Raw genomic sequence first — 18072 nt, forward strand, 5'->3', positions numbered from 1 at the left:
CAACTTAACGGTCATGCCACTCACGGGAAGGAATGAGTGCGCCTAGCCTTTTTTGCAGCAGAGCACATAGTAGCTGGCAGTGAGCGATGTTAAGAAATTGCAACCCCAATCTTTCCCATGACCATCCGTAGGATTTCTGGGACACCAGCCAACTCCATGCAGTGTGAGACAAGGCAACAGCACAACGGAACCTGCACTTTCCAATGGTAGCGTCTAAGACATTGCAGTTATCCCAAAGTAAACGTTTGATTGGCGAAGTAGTGCATTACCTTCTTTATCCGAGGTTGAGGATTTTCCCGCTGCTCGTGTCGCTGGGTTGCTTGCCCCGCTGGGGGTAGTGGTGGTGCCTCCGCGGGGGGTTGTAGTGGTGGTGCCTCCGCTGATGGCGGTGCTTTTCCCGCCACTCACGTGGTGGAGTTTCCCGCCTGTGGCCCAGTATTTTCCCCTGGGCTGGTGCTGCTGCCAATCGCTGTGGTGCCGCTGTGGAGGGGTCTGGTGCCGCTGTGGAGGGGTCTGGTGCTGCCGGCAGAGCTCCTGCTCACTGCTTCCACTCTCCATGAAGTCCAGGCTGAAATGGCGCCAAGCGGGCTAAAATGGCCGCTGAACCACTTCCTGTGAACAAACTTTATTGCCCCTCTTTCTCATGCGAACAATCTGTTGTGGAACCGCTTGGAAAAACCGCTACAAAACAAGCAATAGCGGTTTTCATTGCGGTTTTAGCTGCGTTCATGGGGCCCTATGGAAAAAAATCTTCTGCGGAAACGTCGAAAGATTGGACATGCTGCATCTTTCAAAACCGCGACGCAGTTGCTTATCCGCACTGCGGCTCTGCGGTAAATTTTCTTCCCTGTGAGAACGAGATTTTGGCCAAACACATTGGGACTGCATTGCACTGAAACCGCGATGGAATGGCCGCAATGCGGATATGCAACGGCAAACCGCGGCAAATAAGCACCAAATCCACCCTGTGTGAACCCAGGCTTAGGTATAGAGTTCTGCTTTCACCACAACATAAAACACATGTAGATACCAGACCACCTTGAGCCACAGAGTCTATAGTGGCCATCTGGTGGCAGCCGTAGTCCACTGTCTGGGTGCAATAGTCCACAAATTGGTATGAATGATGAAAGAAGAAAAAGATAGTGAAGTCTCTTGTTGCATCATAATAAAATAACTTGCTCTTGGCAGTTATGGTAGAGAAGATAGTGTGAGCTGTTGAGATGTTGTCTTTTCAGCAAGCTGCACTGTAAATAAAATGAGGGCCAACGGAGGCAAGCACAGTCCTATCTTGCAGCCCCCTCAGGGTAATCAATGCCCTTCAAGATGTTGGGTGATAATGCAGCAGAGAGGAAGAGCAGTCAAGAATTATACTTGACCCGTAGTACAGAAATGGCCAGGAGAATGAGTGTAAGCAATCCGCATGCAGACTGTCGCAGTATGCACACAGATGGGCCACGGCTGTGCTTTCCTCTGTGGCCCCATCCACCTTGGAAGAAGGGTGGACGCAACTATCCTGCTGCCCGACCGCGAGGCACACCCCCTGGGAGTGTGGAACTGCTACATGGGCACCAGGGAAGCAGGCACACTGGCCTTAATGTCCGTGGATGGAGGCCTCACCGGCAGTGTTTATGGATGCCAGACACCTCTCTCACAGTGTCAAGTCCAAGATGGCAGCCACTATCAAGCCTCTGCTCTTCCATATCACCAAGTCCACAGAGTACCAACCTGGGCCACTGCATAATGTATGGAGAGGGTTCCTGCAGCAAAAACAGTTAGAAGTGGGACTATTGCTTTAAAGGGATATTCCCATCTCAGTCTTTCAAGGCCGAGATTAAAAAGCCCAGAAGCTCTGTTCCGATCACCCATCAAAAAGAGAGAAGCACCAAGCGCAGCGTTGTTTTTGTAAGTCTCATTAAAGTTAATGGGAAACAGCATGGCACAGTGCTTACTAAGCACTCGGCTCTGTCTGTATGTCCCAAGTGGGTGGGCGCTAGCCGCAGCATTGGTTTCCCATCTCAGCTATTAAAAACAGAGTTGGGAATATCCCTTTAAGACAATAATAAAAGTGAAATGAATAGAGATGTACAAACTCATACTACTTTACTTAAAAATATTATGCACATTATATTGTAAAGGATTCACTTTATTACTTCAGTAAACGACTCTAGGAATCATTGCTATGGTGTTCACATACTGTAAGCTTATTTTACGCGAGAACACGCTGGCCTGGATCCCGCGCAAAAATGCCACAACTGCCAAGACGCCCCTTATTACCATGGCAGGTATTTTTTCATGACAAAGGTGGCAACCCTACTTATAGACCATATAAGACTTACAGAAGGACTTATCAGAATCTACATAGCTATGGCAGAGTCTCTATTAGAAAATTAGGAAAATTGAGAAGTCTCAAACAGTCAGCATCTGAAGTACAAAAGATACAATATACAGGTCTAACTACCAGTGCAAGGGTAGACTTTCATGTGACCGTCTTCATGGAGCCACTGCAGTCCTGGTGTATTAGACTTTTATTGGTATAGCTCAGAGCAATCTTCAGGAGTCCACAGAACTGACATCCTTCGCACAGAAGTAATGCACAACTACACCGGTTGGATAGCGAGCAAATGCACTGAGAACAGAGAAAAGAAGGGAGAAGTCATACGCAAATTGTGATAAAACAATATTCCGGTGAATTACTGGTATTATAAGGTGTTTTTTTCTCATACATTTTCTTTCTAATTCTATCAATTTTGTATTTTGTAATTGTGTGTCATTCTGATCTAGACTGTATTTCTGAAAAAATTGTATTTTAAGACCGCTGGTGTAAAATTATTATGAGTGACCATGGACTTCTGTAGTTCTCAAAAGAAGAAATTTTAGCCGCGCAAAAAACACGCACCAAAAAAAAATAGGGCATAAGCGACTGGAATTCCCAGCTGCATGCAAAAATAGGACCTGACATATCTTTGGTGCGCGAGACGCACAAATATGAGCTCCATTCATTTGAATGAAGTCATACATATGAGCGCTGTTTTCCTGCATGGCACCGCGATGTGATGTTATGCAGGAAACAAATCGCGACGTGTTCTATTTGGCTGCGTGATCTAACATCGCAACCCCATTGTTTTCAGAAGCGCCGTCACCATTGAAAACAATTCGGAGTACTGCGCGATCCTTTGCCACGGTTGTGACAACCACGCCTGAGGATCCCTGCATCCCCAAAGTGATGCGAGGCCATTTTGCCATGCGGAATTCACATGGTAGGGAGAGTTATATGATATGGGGCGGGATTCATGGCCCCATATTGCGCTAGCCCATGTGACGTTAGCTAGCTTCACATGGGCGAGTGCGATATCGGGCCGGGAATATGCAGCGTACTCAGGGGCCAAAATATGCTGATACCTTGCGTGTTTCGGTATTAGTGTATCTTGACGCCACCAGGCACTGCTGGTGGAGTCAAGATTGACGGGGGTGACGCCCCCTGAATGTTATTGGCTGCACAGCTGCTTGCCTTGTAGGTCCTGGAAGGGCACTAAAGGATTGGCAGCAGCAGAGCGCAGAGTCGGGGGAGCCGACGTAATGGAGCCCCGAGCCGACGGACGTTAGGATGGATGGCGGGACGCAGCACAGACCAGCCGCCCGGCCGGCTGCGAAGCACATGTGCATCCTGCGGCCGCAATTGGGACCGGAGAGCGGGGGAGCTGGCGTTTAGGAGCCCTGAGGTGGCGGTCAGGCGGATGCCGGGACGCAGCGGACAGACAGCGTCTGGCTGTCCCGGCGGTGAAACACATGTGCAGGCTGCAGAAAGAATAGGGAGCGGTGAGCTGGGGAACGGGCGTCAGGGAGCACAGAGGCGGCAAGTGCAGCACAGACCTGACAGACAGAATCGCTGCAGCGCGTGTGTATATTGATTAGTCCCTGGGCTGCAGCTTCAGCCCGAGGGTTACTTTTCTTCAGAGCCTTACATTATTAGATGTTAATGCTGGCCAAAAACAGCAACATTAACATCTAATAATGTACACCTATGAAGACAAGTAACCCTCAGGCAAAGGCTGCAGCCCAGGCAATGCAGCCTAAGCCAATCGGGAGCTAGGGGTGTGCGAGGAGCGTTCTCCCTGTCAAATACCTAGCTTCCGGTGGCGTCAAGATACACTAATACAGTGTGTTTCTGCCTAAGGGCAGATTCAAACTAGCGTGGTTTTGTCCCCTAATATGTCTGTGATAATTACAGCCATATAACGGGACAAAACTAAACCACTGACATCAATGGATTTCAGTGATTTCATTTTCGCTATCGGGGTTCTAGGCCGTTAATTGGACCTGCCCTCTTTCCTGCACATAGTGAACACTACGTGCGGGTAAGATCAGACGGCATCTATCTTCCCACTGTTATTTTCAAACTCCTGCGCTCTGGCACGGAGTTTGAAAAGCTGGCGAAAGGGGAGGTCTTCCCCTCCTTCAGGCGCAACAACACTCCGTGCCGCCAAGCCCATCTGAATAAACCCTAAAGGCAACTTTTTTACCCGCATAAATACACTGCGTATTTTGCACATAAACAACACAAAATCTCATGGATTTTGTGAATAGACACAAATCAAATACTGGGTTTCCTGTGTATTCATGCACGCCCATTGATTTTAATGGGATATTATTATGTGTAATGCGCACCAAAATAGGCGCACTGTTTGGTTTTCCCCTTGAAACTATGCAGCTGTGAATGAATCCATTGAAAGCAATGGGCTCTATTCACCCTCATGTCACTATAGTAGTGTGTTACATCTCCAGTCCCAGGCCTGAGTACTGATCACAGAGCTGCCCTATTCACAATACTAGTTCCGTCTCACATCCATTGCATCGGCGATCTGCAGTTCAGCCAGTTGATGGCCGAGCATTCAGAATGACAGGTATTGGAGGCGATTGCCGATAGCAAGCCTGGCGGCCGCGGCAGGCCTTGTGAGCAGAGCTCAGATGTGAGCGCTACGAGAGTGGGCCGAGAAATGGAGCGGCTTGTTTTACTGAATGTGGCCGGGCTGGAGGAACCGCAACGTGCTCTACGTATCCTGGAATGGCTGCGGTATCTGAGGATGATGCTGCCCGTTACAGCTCGGGTAACCAAAGGGGGCGGGGTCGTATTTAAGAAAGCCCGACGCCTGGGATAGTAGTACGGAGAGCGACAAGGGTCAAAAGAGATAACTCCATTGTCCTAGTGCTGCTCTCCTTCCTCTGCCCTAGGAAGTGACATTCCATAGACACCTGCTGACTTGTCCTGCCATGTTCCACAGGGTGGTGACCCCCTCATACACTGACATTAGTGGCGCCACGGAAGCGCTCAATATGAAACCCGCCTAAAAGTGCTGTATATGATACAAACGAGACCTGTCGTAGTCTAGACGCCTTTTATCTCAGTTACGGCCCTTGTATATGGAACAATTATCGTTCAAACTTGCGAAAGTGAACGATAATCGTTCGGGCTAGACGCAGCCAACGGCAGACTATAATTGGTCGCTTTTCAGTTGTCGTTTATTTTACATAGGCATAAAAATCATCATTGGCGCGTTCACTAAGGGTTTAAACAGTGCTCGTTCTCAGTCACTTATACGGCGAATGCGATCGACTGAACAATTTCCTGTATGAAAGAGCCAAGATGTATAAACGGGCCGCATGAGCAAATTCTGGCCTCGTTTACTCGTTCATTACGATAATCCTTTGATGCAAAAGGACCGTTAGTGAACGGCTCGGAGCACGCTGCGATTTGTTTTCCGCACACTAAATCCGCAAGTTTGAATGGAGGTGCGGACACTAGAGATGAGCGAGCACGCTCAAGAGCATCGCTCTTCTCGAGTAACTGCCTTCTCGTCCGAGCAGGCTCGGGGGGGGGGGGGGTAGCGGGGGAAGAGAGAGAGATCACTCTCACTCCCCCACGCTTTCCCTTGCTGCCCCCCCCCCCCCCCCCCCCCGAGCCTGCTCGCTCATCTCTAGCGGACACCCATGCTTTTCTATGGGCAGCTTGAACTGCGGATCATCCGTGCAGGTGCTGATCGCAGATTCCGCAAATCCACCTGTGAACATGAGGCCTTAGGCTAGTTTCACACGGGCAAGGGTGATATCGGGCTGTGATTCACGGCCTAATAACGCACTTTTCACCATGTGAAAGCCCTGTGGATGTAAGGCGTTCTCATGTGCAAACATCCTAGCATCACTACAGGGAATCCCTTCGTCCCTGTGAAGATAAAGGGATTCCCCCAGCCACTGATCAAGTGATTTCTCCACTGCGGCTGTGACAGCCGCAATAGAGGATCGAAGAATTCTCCCGTTGCTTTTATTGGGGCCGGTCCACCCCATTGCAAACAGTAGGCGATATTGCAAAACGATAGGACATGCCGTGATTTTTTTTTCTTACGATAACACATGAGTAAAAACATCACAAATGTAACGGAAACCATTGAAAATCATTATTTCGTAATTTTGTGTTATCATTCAATCTCACATCATGCAACAATCCCACGATTTTCTCACCCATGTGAATCCAGCTTTATATGTATATCTTTCAAATTTTTGAACGGTCAAAGAGGGACACTTGTGGTTTCACATCTGCGTTGGGGATTCCGGTTTCCTGCTTCGGAGAGCAGGAAAGCGGAATCCCCTGGCTGAACTGATCCGTCTTATGACCAAACTGAACAGCACTGAATGGACCCTATTGACTATAATGGGGTCCGTTCGGTTTCTGCTCAACTGTCCGGCGTTTTACCGGAAGAAAAAGTGCTGCATGTAATGCTCTTTCTCCCGGTATTTTGTGCCAGATCTGCGATGTTACTCCGACCAGAGGTTCCAGCACAGGTGTGAAACTACCCTTAAAGATCCATGTTCAATGCATATCTGTAGGCTTGACTAGATTTAATTTAAATATTGGAGGAAAAATGTACATAATGTAGACATTTTTAAGATCCATATGACACCATATAATGAAATAATATACAAATTAGGTCTAATATGCAGTGAGGAGCCGTATAGATATTTTTGAACGTATATAGTAAGTTTGTTAATGCAAATCTATACTCCTCAACATTTAAATTGCAACATCAAGAAGGAAAGGTTGTAAAGTTATGCAAATCAAGGAAGTTGAAGGTGTTTCTAAGATATGCAAATGATCGGATAGTATTTATGGTATGAATCTGCGATTCCTCCTGTTTGTCGACGTTCACTTATAGCTACTTGTTAAAAACTGAGAGGGCCAAAAGCCTTGAGGTGAGTGACCTTGGTTATCACTCAAGTGGATCACTAGGCACGTTGGCCAAAATGTCAGTTCTGCTCAACATTGCCTATCACAGTATTTGGGAGAGCAGTGACAAATTTGAACAACAGCAAAAGCTGCCGAGAGACAAACCTATGCACGGACGCATCGTCAGATTAGAAGAATGGCGCTTAGAGATCTATTGTGTAGTGTGAGTGAAAAGGGACACCACATCCCAAGCCTAGGATGTCTTCACAAACCATTATACTATGAGACAGATGTCCAGTGACTGGTGTTCCATTGACCTCATGCCGTGGCTCGCAAAGGTGCAGCGCAAGATGGCAAGGGAAGCTGGAATGGAGGTCTGTCTTCTTTAGCGATGAGTCTCAATTTTGCCTCGGATGCAGTGATAGCGCCATGAAGAGGCCTTCATGAGGGAATGTCACAACGGTCTTTCTGGGATTATGGTGTGGGGTGGCATAATGTATGGTCGTCGGACCTGGTACACTAACAGTGCAGTGTTAAATTGAGTCGGCTATGGAACCAGTGGTACGGCCATTTCTCTGAAGTATCCCAGGTAATAGACATGTCGTGTCCATCTAGTGTAGCCTATTATTCTCCAGTGTTGATCCAGAGTAAGGCAAAAAAAACATCAGGTAGAAGCCAATTTTCTTCATTAAAGGGGAAAAAAAATCAATTTTGGCTCCAAATCTGGCAATCCGAATAATCCCTGGATCACCGAACCTTCTGAAAGTAATCAGTGATATAACATGTAATATTGTTACACTCAAGAAAGACATGCAAGCCCCTCTTGTACTCTTTAATAGAGTTCGCCATCATCACGTCCTCAGACAGAGAGCTTCATAGTCTCACTGCTCTTACAGTAAAGAACCCCCTTCTATGTTGGTGTAGAAACCTTCTTTCCTCTAGATGAAGAGGGCGACCCCTTGTTAGGCGGCAATTACAAAGGTAGTTGTCAGCAGCACATCTTGATGAAGTGCATTCAGTGTTGCAGAACATTTCTCAGACAACCATTAACCTCATTGATAGCATGGCGAGGCATGTAAGTACGTGTATTTCTGTTTGTGGAGCTCCTACTCGATAATGAATAACTCAAGATGTTTTGAATATTTTGTTTCCATTGTTTCATCACTTGCCTATCATTAACATGTCTATGGACGATTTCCATAATGCCATGACTTTTCCTTCTTGTTGTTGCAGTATATCAGGCTAACTTCACGCGGGCAAGTGTTATATCGGGCCGTGATATTGCACTCGCCAATATGCGATTTCCTTGGGGATGCAAGGATTTTTTGTCTCCTGGGAAGTAGCGAGGATCGTTAAGTTTTTCCCATTGTTTTCAATGGGTAAGCCTCGCATCGCACCGTGTGCACCTAGCACCCGCTGCTATGCTGCCGCCGGCTCCATTGAAAACAATGGGCAATGCAAGGGCCTGCCCAAAGATAGGACATGCCACGATTTTTCAGCTCATGGGTATGACTCCAATCAAAAGAATGGGGTTCATATTCATGCATCTCGCAACGCACAAATCTCACACGATTTTGTCGGCTGTGTGAACACGGCCTCAAAGTTGAGAAGTGTATTTTCCAGATTAAAAGAAAGAACTTTAAAGGGACAAAGAGGGATTTGGATCCAAAGTTGGGACGGTCCTTCCAAAAGAGGGATACTTGGAAGGTATGCTATGTGGGGGCAGGTGTGGTCACATGACTGTCATACAAGTTATCCCATTTAGGGTACATGCACACAGACAATATTTCTGTCCGATAAAAAAATGAACACCTACGCATACCACCCTGATGGAGGACACTCTTTTGACCTCTCAGGTGAATGGAGCCCTGTGGATAGCTGCCAGCATGTGTAAGGCATGTATTTACTCTACACTGGTCCTAGTGCTACTACTGATAATTAATTAAACATTTTGGTTTTTTTCAGGCCGAAGTAAAACAGAATCAAAAGCAGTTGGTGGAACAATTGACTTTGATAATGATGGGGTCTCCGGGTCCTCCGGTTCGTCAGCTGCTGGCTCACAATCTTGCCGTTGTTTACAGCGCAGGAGACACTTTTTCTGTATATGAGACCATTGATAGATGCAATGACCTAATCCGTAGCAAGGATGATTCTCCCAGCCACCTCCCAAACAAGCTGTATGTATTTTCTAAGCATCTTTGATTCTGTAATATTTTCTGACTTTGTGACTAATACAGAAACTTTTATTGTTTTCTCTATATCAGTTCTTTTTCTTCTATTTTCAGTTTTAACCCTTTTGTACATGGCATTTATTTTCGGTGTTCTACGCTATACATTGATCATTAAGTATCATCTATCAATCTGAAAATGACTTTCCATTTTCCTTATTCAGTGCCGCCGTTGCATGTCTTGGGGCGCTTTACCAAAAGCTGGGTCGTCTTCTAGGAAGCACATTCAATGACACTGTCACCAACCTACTTAAAGTTCTGCGAAATGCAGAGGTAAGTTATAGGGGTTGTCCACTGGAGCTGCCACTCTCGTGAGGAACATCACCACACTTTTCTTGTCCTTTTAACAACCCCCATTGCAATGAATGTAATACACAATCAAGTCAAATGCTCCAAATTAAGATCCATATCCTCTCTTTGCACCAGTTCTTCTCTTTGACTAATAGAAGGGCACCCTGAGCAGGACATCTCTCACTGTTAGTTCTGTATACCCTAACCCCTTTACATCTTCAAAAACTGTAAATTGATTAAAGGCGTTTTCCAGGGAGAATACTATTAATGCTCTATCCTCAGGATAGGTCATTAATAGTTGATCGGCTGGGGGTACATCACCTGCAACCCCAACTGACAGTACTGCAATTACACAGGGGTCAGAGCGGAAATCTCTCCTCGACCGCTGTGAAGTGGCCAGCGTTTGGAACCTGCAATTGCAGCTCTCTTTGAAATCAATGGGAGCCATGTCTGCACTTTCAAGTGCCGGCCACTTCACCGAGGTCGGAGCAGAGTTTAGTCCGAAAAAACCTCATCTGGCAAGCCAGAGGGTTCCGATATATTTATTGGGGTCAAATTGGGGTCGCTCTGATCTGTCAGTTTTAATATTTTCATTACTCAAGTCCGACGAAGCCAGAGAGTGGAAATCAGCTGGAGGCCAGCGCATAAGTGTGAATGTGGTGTAATCCTGTTTCGGACGCAGTCACCTGATCATGCTCCTCTGTAAAGCCAGGGAGGAAATATAATACTACCTTGCACAATGAAATATGGGGATTCAGGCGTCTGTAGAGACAATGAGAGGGGAAAGGAATCAAAGGACCTGTAACTGACAGCAAGCCTGCTGCACAGAGCTGGGCCAGATAATGATAATGAAAATATAATTGCTCTTGAGTACATTTTGGTACTTTCTGTATTTTCTAATAGCTTGCAAAACCTCTTTAATGTAGTATCATAATCATTTAGCTTGCATAGTCAGAACATATTCCACAGCTCTGTACAATGAGGTTCAGTGCACTGTTGTAACTATAGAGGATACGGTTGCACCCGGGCCCAGGAGCCTTAGGGGCCCCATAAGGCCTCTCTTCTCCATATAGGGATCCCAGTACTATGACTAAAGCACTATAGTTGGGGGCCCTGTTACAGGTTTTGCATTGGGGCCCAGGAGCTTCAAGTTATACCTCTGGTTCAGTATACGATGTTTGTGCATTGAAGATGGTAATCTGCAGCATATACCTTACCATCTAAGGGAAGGAAGCAAACTTGTGTTTTGCTCTGTTGTTTTCACAGTCTACTAGTAGAAATTGAAAATTGAAGATTTTTAAAGACCTCTTAGCAATTCCAAAATGTCTATTTTAGTAAATACATCTATTTGTCATGATGCTGCATAAAAGATGAGCGATGAAGCTCATCGCTTATCGTGTAGTTTAAACGGCCGCTGTGTATCTCAATGGAGAGGGGCGGGGGAGCGAGAGGAGAGAAATCTCCTGCACTGCTCCCCCGCCCCTCTCCATTGAGATACACAGGGACGAGTGTTGGGGACTCCCTAGACACAACTAAAGCCCCATTTACGCAGGATGAGTGTCGGGCATCGCTTGCCCGACACTCGTCCTGCTTAAAGGGGTTGTCTCGCGGCAGCAAGTGGGGTTATACACTTCTGTATGGCCATATTAATGCACTTTGTAATATACATCGTGCATTAAATATGAGCCATACAGAAGTTATTCACTTACCTGCTCCGTTGCTAGCGTCCCCGTTGCCATGGTTCCGTCTAACTTCGGTGTCTTCTTGCTTTTTTAGACGCGCTTGCGCAGATGCATCTTCTCCCTTCGGCTGGTCTTGGAAGCATCGGCGTTTTGGCTCCGCCCCTTGTACGCATCATCGCGTAGCTCCGCCCCATGACGTGTGCCGGTTCCAGCCTCCTGATTGGCTGGAATCGGCACATGACGGGGGCGGAGCTACGCAATGACGCGAAAAGGGGGCGGAGCCAAAACGCTGATGCTTCCAAGACCAGCCGAAGGGAGAAGATGCATCTGCGCAAGCGCGTCTAAAAAAGCAAGAAGACACCGAAGTTAGACGGAACCATGGCAACGGGGACGCTAGCAACGGAGCAGGTAAGTGAATAACTTCTGTATGGCTCATATTTAATGCACGATGTATATTACAAAGTGCATTAATATGGCCATACAGAAGTGTATAGACCCACTTGCTTTCGCGAGACAACCCCTTTAAATGGGGCTTTAGATGTGTCTAGGGAGTCACCTCATTGATGATGGGAACGGCAACACCCTGTTGTCAATGTATTCATTTCCAGGAGGAATAATATATGGACAACACAATGCAGAATTCTAAGAAAATATGCTCCAGTATGGTTAATTTATAGCAAGTATTTATACGTGTATTTTTAAAATTGAAGCTCCTACCGGAAACCACTTAAAATATAACATAATTGCATTATGAGTATTATAGTATTGCTGGAATCTTTCCCTTCTCTGCTGTTGTCCTGTGATTGATTGTATAGCCTAGTAGTAGTATTGCTGTTTTGGAGTTTGTTTCTTTTTTTCCCCCCAAATTCTTTATTTATTTGCTTTTCAGTATAGAACTGTGATTTAACATTGTCCAAATACAACAGCAAAATACATGTTTACATATCTTTACAAGCATTTTCCCGGCAACCGCTGTAAAAAGAGACTAGATAAAGGACATGTCGTTGTAAACATAAAGAAATTACGTACCGGTGGGAGTTCGTTTCTATTTTTTGTATCAATGTTTCTTCTTTTCTGCCCTTTGCAGTCTCAGGGACGCACTGAGATAATGCTGAGTCTAGATAGGATTGTTGCTGGACTTGGATCTTCTGCCTCATCTTGTCATCGAGACATCTACAAGGCAGCCCGCTCATGTTTGACTGACCGATCCATGTCCGTGCGCTCTGCAACAGCACAGGTGAGGAGAATGCTGTACCATAGAGTATTCCCATCTGCCTCTTCTTGTTAGGCCGTCTGCATATGAGCATATTTGCATTGCGGAATTCAGGCCGTGCGTCCGCCCCAGGGTTCCGCAGCAAATACTGTCTATAGCATGCTTTGGAAAAGCGCTTTTTCCTGCACACGAGCAGAAATAAATTGCAATTTTCTGCTCGCAGAGGAAAAATCGCAGCATGCTCCATTTTTGTGTTGTGTCCACACGGATGGCTTCCATTGAAGTTAATGGAAGCGGCCAACCCGCAGCCCTTCCGCAATTAACATTGCGTAAAGGTCGCGGATTCCGCATTATCTCCTAGCGACGGTGCAGGAAAATCTGACATCGTGCTGTCCAGTCATCCGCAGTATAGATAGAGAAGAAAGAAGACAGGTACACGGGGTCACTGGCCAGGCACACGGTCGGATTCCGGTGTGGGATCCCACATCTGGGATCTGACCCGGTCATGTGCAGGCGGCCTTAGTTGATTGTTTTGGAGCTCACTCATGGAGTCATATGTGCATATTGTGACAATTATTTTCCATTGTCCTCTACAGTGCCTTCTGGCTCTTCAGAATGAAGCATCTTTCATGTCCGGTTCTGATCTTGAGAGCTTAGTTTCTCTCTGCTTCAAGGCCTTTGAAGGTAGCAGCTATGATGTCCGTCTTGGAGTATCTCGCCTCTTAGGAAAGGTCCTAGCAAGAGCTGTGCATGGAACCTGTGAGTGATACATTTATATTTAGTGCTTCACCTTTTATTATCCTATTCTTGTTTTGTCTTGTGCATTCTATACACCCTCTTGCTTTTTATGATCACGTTAGGAATGTTTCTGATGCTTTTTTAATATATGTTGTTCACTCAATTGTTATATATTCAGCTGTGCTTGAGTGGTTGTTACTGGAATATTAATGTCTTGTGATGACTAACCAACCCCAAGCGAAGCATTACCAAATTATGTCTTGCTGCCACTTGAATAACTAAAATGAAAAAGTGGGAAAAAGTGCCATTGTTGTAACCCGCTGCTTGGAATCTCTGAACATTTAACCCCTTAAGGACCAGGCTGTTTTGTACCTTAACCCCTTAGTGACGCCCCCCGATCCGATGCATCAGGGCAGCTGAGATTACTCACCCCTGTCCTCCTTGCTGTCCCGCGGTGATCTGGTCCTCCAGGACCTGATGCCCATCTTCTGCGCATGCGCGCTAGGCGTCATTGCGTCAGACGCATGCGCAGAAGGCCCAGAGCCTCCTGAAGATAGACGGGAGGCAGGAGATGTCACCAGGGACCGCGGTGACCGGTCACCGGGGACCGTGGTGACTGGTGCCCGGGTCCATGAACGCCATTATCCAATGAATAACAGTGGAAAAGTTAAAAAAAAGAGAAAACATGTTCAAGTTTCACCTCCCCTCATGGATCGGATCTATGAGGGGAGGTCAAAATACTCACCCCTGTCCTCCATGATGTCTGGCGGTGATTGTGACCTGCCGTAGGCTTCTGCGCATTCGCCGATGTGACGCGCATGCGCAGAAGCCCAAAGAGTGCTGCAAATTTTAAATCTGCCTGCACCTGGCTATCAAAGATGTGACTGGAGACCGCTGTATGCGGTTCCCAGTCACATGCTCACTGTTATACATCGGATAACAGTGATTATGTAAAGTTAAAATAAAAAGAATAAAAAGTTAAAGTTTTATCTCCCCTTACGGATCGTATCTGTAAGAGGAGATGAAACTACATAACCAAGGTCTCCGGATTTGTTAAGGGGGCTAGTTTTCAGAATGGGGTCATTTGTGGGGGCTCTCGATCGGTTTGGCCGCTCAAGGGTTCTACAAGTGGGCAATAAGGCCTAAAATGCCTTCAAGCAAAATGTCTGTTCTGAAAGTCACAGGCCACTCCTTTCGATTTGGGCCCTGTTGTAAATATAGATTAGGGCCACAATGGGTATGTTTCTGAACACGGGACAAACAGGGGTATCCATTTTGGGGTGCAAGTCTTCATTCATATATGTTCTGTACAAAAAAACTTGTTTTTAAAATGATACATTTTCCGAAAAAATGAAAATCGTAATTTTTTTCCTTCTGCTTTTCTTAGATTCATTCAAAAACTGTGGGGTCAAAATACACAGTACACCCCTATATGAATTTGCTAAGGGGTGTAGTTTTCAAAATGGGGTCAATTGTGGAGCTTCTCTATCGTTTTGGCAACTCGAGGGCTCTACCAGTGTGCTATGGGGCCTAAAATGCCTTCAAGCTAAATTTCTGTTCTAAAAGCCATGGGCTGCTCCTTTTGTTTTGGACCCCATTGTGCATACAGACATAATATTAGGCCAACAATGGGTATGTTTCTAAACACAGGACAAGCTGGTATCCATTTTGGGGTGTAAATCCTCATTTTCATGTGCACCATAGAAAAAAAAACTGGCAAGAAAATGACGTATTTGCAAAAATATGAAATTATATTTTTTCTCCTCTAAATTGCATTAATTCCTGAAAAAAAACTGGGGTAGAAATGCTCATGACTCCCCTCAGTGAATATATTAAGCGGTGTAGTTTTTAAAATGGGGTAATTTGTGGGGGGTATCTATCATTCTGAGCCTTTGCAATCTTGGCTTGGTGTAGGAAAACAAAGTGTTTCTCAAAATGTTGATAATCAGTGTTAAATTTGTACGTCTCCTAAATGGTTAAAAAAAATGAAAGTTTTTCACATATGCGTCCAGAATAAAGTAAACATATCGAAACGTATACCTTATCAAAAATTTGTTCAGTATGTTTGCACATATTTGAGATATTGCAATTGAAAGTGTGAAAAAATTATATTTTTTTCAATATTTTCCCAATTTTGGCGATTTTAATAAATATACACAAATTCTGTCGGTCTATTTTTATCACATAAATAAAGTACAATATGTGGTAAAAGAATGTCAGAATCACTTGGACATGCAAAACCTTTACGGAGTTATTCTATATTACTCACGTCAGATTTCCAAAGTTTGGCTCCGTCACTAAGGTGCAAACAGCCTTCGTCACTAATGGGTTAAAGACCAAACACTACTTAGGGATTTTAGCATCAGTTTCAGCATCCTGAGTGGGTCAGGGGAAATCTTTAACCCCTTAAGTTAAAGATTTCCCCTGACCCACTCTGGATGCTGAAACTGATGCTAAAATCCCTAAGTAGTGTTTGGTCTTTAACCCATTAGGGACCAGGCTGTTTTGTACCTTAGGGCTTAGTCACACTGGCGAATCGGCGCCCGTGTGACTGAGCCCTTACTGCACGAAGAAGACGGCTGCACTTCAGGACGGACGACTCCCCGCAGCGCCGAAGAAAAAACACGTGACCAGCAATGGAGATGCAGGTCGTCTTTTAGTGCAGTAACACGGGCGTCGACTAAACCCTTAGGGACCAGACCCTTTTTAGGGATTTTAGTCATGTGGTGGTTTTAGTGCCCTATTTTTTTTCTTTTAGCTACCAAAATTATTTTTGCTGCATATTTTTTCCAGTGACATATAGGGCGATTTTTTTTTTTTTATTTTTTTTAAATTAATATCTTTTTCACTGCATTTTTTTCAGTTATTTAGTGTTCTTGAGGGTAAAAAGCTAAACAAAAATATTTTTTTTTTAAAGATTTATAGTTTTTTTTAAAAATTAGTATATTTACGCTAAGATAAAGTAAGGGAACGGGTTCCTCATTTTGTTTTGGACATTTTGATATAAAATATCTATAGTTTTGGATTACAGGGTGCATATGGCGACGGTTTTGGTTGGTGTCTGCTTTGGGTTATTTTCTTTCTTATGTATATATTGTTTTATTCTGTAATTTTTCTTACTTATGTATGTAATTATTCTTTATACTATCTATGGCCCCCATGACATCATATAAGAACTCTGGGGGACATTCACATGTTTGTTTTTTTTTATTTGACATTTTTCCACTGTACCTGAGGCATCTACAGTAGCCCCAGTTATAGGGAGAAACGTTCCCTTTCAGTGACATTAGTCACTGGTAGAGCTGCTCAGGGTCTACTACAAACCTGTAGCTCTGCTGTAGCAGGGAATCCCAGTGATCACGTGACCCCCTGGGCTCGCATAGTGGAAGAAATACTTTCACTTTTTATTACATAGTGCTCATTGAGCACTGTGCACTAAAGAAAGGAGGAGGCAGAAAGAGTTAAAACCCACTTCTCCCTCCTCCTCCTCCGGATTATCAGCTGTAACTAGCTGCCAACGACCCGTCTTGCTGTAATTTTATATATGGCTGGGCTTTAAGCCGGGACCAAACACCATAAATTTATAGTGCTTGGTCCTAAATGGGTTTAAAGGGTTTTCTTACTAACTCATTCATAGTAAGGTGAACGGAGACTGCACAAAATGGTGTATCTATAATACACTATAATTTTCTCCATTGCCCCCTTCACGAGTTATCGCAGTGCCTTTTGCCCATGTCCAACTTTTTGTGCTTGCTGTCTGTTGCCACAGATTATGTACACCTCCACTTACTATTGGTTAAAGTGACTATCATACGCAGGCAGGATTAAAAATCCACTACATTTCCTGATTCTTCAGTATCTCGAATCTATTGCTGGCTGTATCTAAAAACAATTTAAACTCTGAATCTAAAAATCTTCAATCTTTATACAATTGCCTTATCCTTTTAAATTGTCCAAAAGGGATGATATTTTTCCAATATTTTTATTACGTGCACTTCTGAAGTCCAAAAAGCTATTGCTGTCGATAGGTTTAAAATAAGTTTAGGTCGTGAGTCTGTTATCCTCATTGCTCAGCATAAGGTTAGGGGATTCGAACGCTGAGTTATTATCTGAAAAGGTCAAATTCCAATTGCTGCAGTTCAAATGTGTAGTGAAATCTCCTCCTATCTGGATTCCTCCCAAATGAGCAGCATATCATCTATATATCATTTATAAAATATGATCTTATCAGACCACTTGTGCTTAGATGTAATATGGAGTTTCTCGAACTCTCCCTTGCATAAAATTTGCAAAACTGGGCCCAAAGTGCGTCCCCCCATTGCTGTCCATTTGATCTGATTGTATAGTTGTGTTAAATGAGAACAAGTTATTTTTAGGAATTTAATTACCACTAGTGATGAGCGAACGTACTCATTTAGGGCAATTTCGCAATCGAGCATCGCTTTTTTCGAGTAACTGCCTACTCGGGCGAAAAGATTCGGGGGGCACCGGGGGTGAGCGGGGGGTTGCAGAAGGGAGTGGGGAGGGGGAGAAAGAGAGAGAGCTCCCCCCTGTTCCCCACTGCTACCCCCCCCCCCCCCCGCTCCACCATGCCGCCCCCTGTCAGTTACTCGAAAAAAGCGATGCTCGATTGCGAAATTGCCTTAAACGAGTACGTTCGCTCATCTCTAATTACCACCATCGGTTATGAAGTTTGTTTGTCTT

The 18072-nt window shown here is 45.0% G+C and overlaps 1 protein-coding gene across 2 annotated transcripts in view; it reads left to right on the forward strand.

Annotated features, from left to right (window-relative positions):
- Positions 1-4890: 4890 nt before the first annotated feature.
- HEATR5A (HEAT repeat containing 5A) overlaps positions 4891-18072 on the forward strand; it is a 69368-nt gene continuing 56186 nt past the window's right edge. For both annotated transcript variants that reach the window (XM_066608562.1, XM_066608563.1), the window contains exons 1-5: positions 4891-5105; positions 9182-9393; positions 9609-9717; positions 12505-12654; positions 13227-13389. In XM_066608562.1, the coding sequence (XP_066464659.1) occupies positions 4995-5105; positions 9182-9393; positions 9609-9717; positions 12505-12654; positions 13227-13389 (745 nt within the window). In that variant the 5' untranslated portion in view covers positions 4891-4994. The remainder of the gene's footprint in view (positions 5106-9181; positions 9394-9608; positions 9718-12504; positions 12655-13226; positions 13390-18072) is intronic.

The sequence above is a fragment of the Eleutherodactylus coqui genome, chromosome 6, assembly GCF_035609145.1.
Source record: "Eleutherodactylus coqui strain aEleCoq1 chromosome 6, aEleCoq1.hap1, whole genome shotgun sequence".
Taxonomy (NCBI): Eukaryota; Metazoa; Chordata; class Amphibia; order Anura; family Eleutherodactylidae; genus Eleutherodactylus; species Eleutherodactylus coqui.